Genomic DNA, 6,253 nt, shown 5'->3' with positions numbered 1-6,253 from the left:
CATTCTCTAGCAAATCCTCTCCTCATGATGGCCTCGCGGAAATCAATGAGTATGTGGGTCGATGGATCGCCACGTTCAAGTCGTGTTTGTTGTAGGTTCAAGCCGGTCACCTGGTCTTTTTTCTTATTTCGTTTGTGGTTTTTGGACGTGTTTGTGCTAATAGCCCAGCAAACAACTTTATTTCATGTGATGCTCCTTGGTGGTTGCTTTATTTTTAAAATGGAGCTAAAGTATATTTTGAGGTTCTGTAGTTTTAGGCCTTAGTCGTTAGAATTTCTGTTGGGTGTCATTGTGGCTTCGGCAACAATGACAACAACAACGAATAAGTGTGCTCTAGATCTTGCCTTAACGTGGTAGATTCCATCCTCATCAGCGGCAGATCTATGAGCTCGTCTTTTTAGAAAAGGAGGATTATCCCCGGCCTCTGCATCTGGACGATGCATGCAGCCATTTTATTAATTATTCATAAAGATCTTACAAAGTAGTACATTAGGTAGTCTGAAGCCACCATCTTAGCAACAATTGTCTCTACTCCTATCCATCTGATGAAGGGGTGCCGATGGTCCGAACTAATACCAAACAGACATCGCACAAATGCCTAACATCTAAAGACAGAGGCCCCAACCAAGTCACATACTGGGTTTGGGGCACAGACTGATCCGGCACACTCTCTGTGTCTTCACCGCCATCTTCCACCAATCCATCTTCAGAGCAGAAACTAATGCACCGACCTTGGCAGGCCTCTCTCCCATCGACGCCATCATGACGCTAGAAAACATCCTCCTCCTGCGCCAGATCTAGGAGCTCATACGTTCCTATATTATTAAAGACCATATTATTTCTACATAGACAAAACAACCAATGTAAAGCCACAAACATGTTTAAGTATCATCCCAAAACCGAACTTCATCTCAGTTTTCAGCCTTGGATTGAGAGGCGGCGGCGGCATGCGCATCATACCCTCCCATGGAGGTGCCATTTGGGAGGTTTGGGTTTTAGGGAGAGTACTGTGGGTGTGTGCGGTGGGCTCCAGACAAGGGCTCGAGCAATGGTGGTGGTCTGGAGGTTGGTAGGTGGAGCGGCGTGGCATCTACTGCATCGACTACGGCGGGTCTTAGAGGCATGGTGCAGCTCAGTCTTGGCGACGAATGGGGCTGGATGGACGAGCGCAGGGCGGTGGAGTGTTTGGCATGCATCATGGCGACGTTGATTGCCCGCCGACCTCGCAAGTATAATGTAGATCTATTTTCTGGAGATGTTTCAATGGATTGATGTTGGTGGCGGCCTGAGAAGAGTGTGCATGTGGTGTACGCATTGGGTCTGCTGCACCGGGTCTATGCTCCTGGTACGTCGTGCTGGCAGATCGGCGTGAGCCCGGTTCTAAATAATGAGGAGTGATAATATTCCCCAGAGTGCTTAACAAAAAAAAACTACCACAATTCATCCAATCCTACCTATAGGCCACCATTTTGCGATTTTTTCCCGAAAACTACCACTTTACGCCTAACTTTTGGCAAAAAAAAAAGAATGGATCTCCTCACCCACGACTCCGATATGTTTATAGAAGGAATTTAACTTTATGCCATGATCACTTGATCAGGTTGCGATGCCTTTGATCCATGGTCCTGTGAGGCTGTGACTCTGCTCATGTTCCTCAGTTGGCCACGGGGGCCATGGTATTGCGAGATTTCCCAACGCCACCACGCGAAGATTTCACTGCCATATGCTCGATGTTTAGAGGAGAAGCTAGCTGATGTGGAGGCGCTCGGATCCATCTGGTGCTCGCCGTGGACCAAATAAACCGGGCATCTTGCCCCAGCACAGTAGACCGGAGACGCATTAATTGAGCCGAGCAGATCGATCTTCATGGAATATAATCTGCATAAAGCACGGTTTTCAGGATTCCCCCGTCAAATTCTGATTTTTGAACCTCCTTTCTGAAATGCATCTTTCTCAGCTACTTAGGGCGAATTTCTATTCTCTACTAGGCAGAGAGCTCATACTAGGCAAACTCGAAGCACGGAGATTAGTGTTCGTCGAGGTGTTCTTGACTGGGTTTCACCCGCAGCCACCGCGTGCAGGCCTGCATCAAACTGGATCCCAAATCTGTCTCGGATTCCAGGCACCAACTTGCGGGATTGGAATCCAGGCATCACTTCAGCCAGGATTCAGAATATTTACTCCTTTTCCCCAGCCAAAAAGGGCATCCCAATCCTGATGTGCCGTAGATACTCTCGGCTCGATCGTTCGTATACCCACCCGTCACCCTAGCCAACCTATCTCTCTATCTAGTATCTCGCTCGATCCATAGCGCGGGCACCGACAAGAAAGGCGAATTTCTGGGTGTGGACCTGATCGCTACTGCACCTCCAAGAGGCATGAGCATCTGCTTATCACGTCGATCGGATAGAGCTGCTCGAGAGTGTGCAGACGTAGTCACCAACTCGTCGCCATGTTGCCCACCGGCCCGGAAGGCGCCACGTTGGTACAGTGGCCGGAAACGTGTTGGCGCAGCCCTAAACTAGCTCTGGACGAAGGTACAAGAAGCATTTTTTCTGACAACCAACGCCCCGGCGTTTTAACGCCCCAGCGCTCAAACCCCTGATGTTTTCTTTGTTCCAACTAACCATCATACTACAAACAGCCTAGCTACTACTAGTACACGGCAACTAATACATGCATGCACGTCCGTCTAGCTAGCTCACGAGATACATGCATACGCACACCACGCACACCTACGTACACACACGCACACACGCCACGTCTTCCGCTGCGCCTCGCACATCTCGCGCGTATCCGTCGCGCTCGACGAGCCTGACTGCATCAGTGCGTCCCACGCGTACCTGATGCGCCCGATGAGTCCGACCATATCATATGTCGTGGCTTATTTCAACACACACCCCTTAAGCCACAGTCGAGAAGAGTCTGTCGTCGTCGATGTTGGCGTCGGCCAAGAGAGCCTGCTCCGCCGCCGGTCCTTTCCGCAGCTGCGGGCACTCGCGCCGGAAGTGTCCGTGTTCCCCGCACTTGTAGCAGCGCCTGCACTTGTTGCCGCCGTTCCCCGACGCCACGTTGCGTCCGTCGTCGTCGTCCCGTGCTCCGCCGTGCTGCCGCTCCCGCGTCCGCCATTGTGCCGCCGTGAACAGGAGCTGTCCGTCCGCCCGCTCGCCACTGTCCTGCCGTCGACGCCGAACTCGCTCGTCGAACACGCGCAGCCGCCCGAACGCTTTGTCGAACGCCATCATCGTCACGTAGTGGAACTGCTCGATGCCGGCGATGACGGGGAAGAGCCGATCCGGCACCGTATCCAGCAGCTTCTTGACGAGCGCCGCATGCCTAGCGTCTTCCCAAGGTTGGCATACCTCGCTGCCGTCGCCGCGAGCCTCCCGCCGTACACGTCGAGCTCCTCGCCGTCCGCCATCTTCAGGCGGTCAAATTCGCCGCGCAGCGTCGCCAGCCTCGCCGCGCGGACCCGATCGGCGCCGACGAACCTCACCTTTAGGGAGTCCCATACCTCCTTGGTGGTGAGCTTCGTCGACACCTGCAGCAGCACATCCTCCGGCAATGCCCTGAGTAACAACGCGCGCGTCATCTTGTCCTTCCGCGCGTTCACCGTCACGTCGCCCGGCGCTCGCCTCCCACATGGTGTGAACGCCGAGGATCGCCTGCACCTTGATGGCCCAGACCGTGTAGTTGTCTGCGGTCAGCATCGGCATCGCCATTGTCGCCAATCCGCTTGCGCCGCCACCGTGTGGGACGAGCGCCATGGTCGCTGGTGATCGCCCGAACCGAAGCTCTGTATACCAATTGTTGGCGCAGCCCTAGACTAGCTCGACGAAGGTAGAAGAAACACTTTTTTTGGCGACCAACACCCGGGCGTTTCAACGCCCTGGCGCTCAAACGCCCTGATTTTTTCTTTGTTCCAACTAACCACCGTGCTACAAACAGCCTAGCTACTACTAGTACACGGCAACTAATACATGCATGCACGCCCGTCTAGCTAGCTCACGAGATACATGCATATGCACACCACGCACACCTACGTACACACACGCACACACACCACGTATTCTGCTGCGCCCCGCACGTCTCCCGCGCATCCATCGTGCCCGACGAGCCTGACTACACCAGTGCGTCCCGCACGCATCTGACGCGCCCGACGAGCCCGACCACACCATATGCCGTGGCTTATTCAAAACAAAACGCTAGCTGTTCGACTTAACGCGAAATGATCGAAATGCAAGGCAGGTCCCCCTAGAAACCTGACTCTTTGCTGAAAGTTCAAGAAAACAAAAAATAACGAGCCATGCATTTGAGACGTTGACGTAGATCGATGCATTATGCGCACACCTATGTGTCGTCCCAAGCGCATCGCAGCAACAGAATCAACATTCCAAAGGAAGCACCTTCGTCCAAAAAAGTTCAGAATCAGAATCTAATTAGCCACTGACCTTTCAATGCTCAGGCCGAGATGGCAATCAAGATGCCACACGAGCTACAAGCGCCTATAAATAGCGGGCACCGAAGCAGCACAGCGATCATCAAACCATTATCATCGGAGCTTCTCAAGTGCAAAAAACCATTAGCGCTAACTTAGCTCGGTTTCCCATCCAGTTGGAGATGTCTTCTGGGTCGCGGAGCTCATCCCGCGGCGGCGCCAACGCGGAGTGGAGCAAGAAAGAGAATAAGCTGTTCGAGGATGCACTCGCCTACTACGGCGAGGGCACGCCCGACCGCTGGCTCAAGGTGTCCCGCGCCATGGGCGGGACCAAGACGGCCGACGAGGTGCGCCGCCACTACGAGATCCTCGACGGCGACATCAAGCTGATCGAGTCCGGCAGGGTCCCGTTCCCCAAGTATAATACCCAGGGGGCCTGGAACTGATTCATCAATCAAGGTAACCAAAACCCAACCTCATCCTTGAATCTTTTCTACAATTTGTTATAAGTGTGAAGTGTCAGCCGGTCCTAGCTCAGCTATATAGAGATCCCAATCACTTATTCACTTGTCATAAACTCATAATAAAGGTAGACCATGCCCTAGCTAGGTTAACGTTGTCAATTGACAACGAAATAGCAAAGGAATGGCGCTTGTTAATGCTATCAATTACTTCGCTAGCTGTTTCTGCTCCAGATACACACAAGCAAAGCGGATCCGGCACATAGATTGGTATCCAGAATTCCAGATCCATTAGTGTGAGAGGCGGTGCTGCATATCCCAAATTACAGAACATAGATAAGTATCCAGTGGAATCCATTTCTTTCCGAGCCAAGCATTCACACAAAACTATCCAAAGAAATGGGGGCATGTTTCTCATATTGAAATGCAAATGTCAATGTAGCCCAGTTCTAAAATTGAGAAGTTGAGATAAGTTAACTTACAAGGTACCTCTCTCGTTGTATTTTTCTTTTTCAGGAGCAAAGTTTCTGAATTCTGAAGATCCTGCAAACAGGATAATCTGTTGATATAATCTAGTCCTTAGCTGGGACCATGTTATTGAAGCGAGCATAATTATGTACTGTATGATGAAGATTGTGGGCACTTGGTTAGGAATAAAAGAAGAAAACATGTGCGTGTGTACATAATATTAGGTTTGTAAGCAAATCAAGTGTGTTTCGTCTTGTCGACGGTAGCACATATTTTCATTACGTACAGTATTACTCCTTCCCAATAAGTTTTGGAGTAAACATCGGTGATGTAAATCCCCAGTACTTGTGTGTACTGTTTATGAACTTATGCTGGTTCGAATATTCCTGTTTGTTGGTTCAAGACTCAGATTTTACATTGCACTTTACATGTTTTTCTTGAAACGTCACCAGGGGCAGAGGAAAACTGCCCACCTGAATTTTCATTAAACTTTAAGTCATGACAGACAAGAGCAAAGGGATTTTTACGGCTGCACAGAGGGGCAGAGAGAGAGAGAGAGAGAGAGTAGGGAGAGAGAGAGAGAGAGAGAGAGAGAGTAGGGAGAGGGGGGCTAGTGCAACACAGTAAGACATTGGACCCACAACTCCAAGATCGTCTTACAGATCACTACCGGAATCGCCCCCTATGCCGACGGCCAGGGCCGTCGTCATAGGCCTGAGTCCCGTCGGGGTAGACCTATGCCGACGGCCCCCGTCGGCATAGGGCCGTCGGCAACATATGCATCGGCACAGCCAGGGAGGCCGTCGGCTTAGAAAAGCCGTCGGCGTATATGATACGCCGACGGGGGCCGTACATCTATGCCGACGGCCCTGGCCGCCGGCAACTA

The 6,253-nt window shown here is 51.6% G+C and overlaps 1 protein-coding gene across 1 annotated transcript; it reads left to right on the top strand.

The window, feature by feature from the left end:
* Positions 1-4,561: 4,561 nt before the first annotated feature.
* LOC119297567 (protein RADIALIS-like 3) lies at positions 4,562-5,677 on the top strand. The gene is made up of 2 exons (XM_037575306.1): positions 4,562-4,897; positions 5,416-5,677. Exon 1 carries the CDS (start codon positions 4,621-4,623, stop codon positions 4,882-4,884), a length of 264 nt encoding a protein of 87 aa, XP_037431203.1. The 5' UTR covers positions 4,562-4,620; the 3' UTR covers positions 4,885-4,897; positions 5,416-5,677.
* The last annotated feature ends 576 nt before the right edge of the window (positions 5,678-6,253 follow it).

This window comes from Triticum dicoccoides, chromosome 5A (assembly GCF_002162155.2).
Source record: "Triticum dicoccoides isolate Atlit2015 ecotype Zavitan chromosome 5A, WEW_v2.0, whole genome shotgun sequence".
Classification (NCBI taxonomy): domain Eukaryota; kingdom Viridiplantae; phylum Streptophyta; class Magnoliopsida; order Poales; family Poaceae; genus Triticum; species Triticum dicoccoides.
Note: the sequence above shows the minus strand (reverse complement) of the source record. Positions and strands in the feature narration are given on the sequence as shown.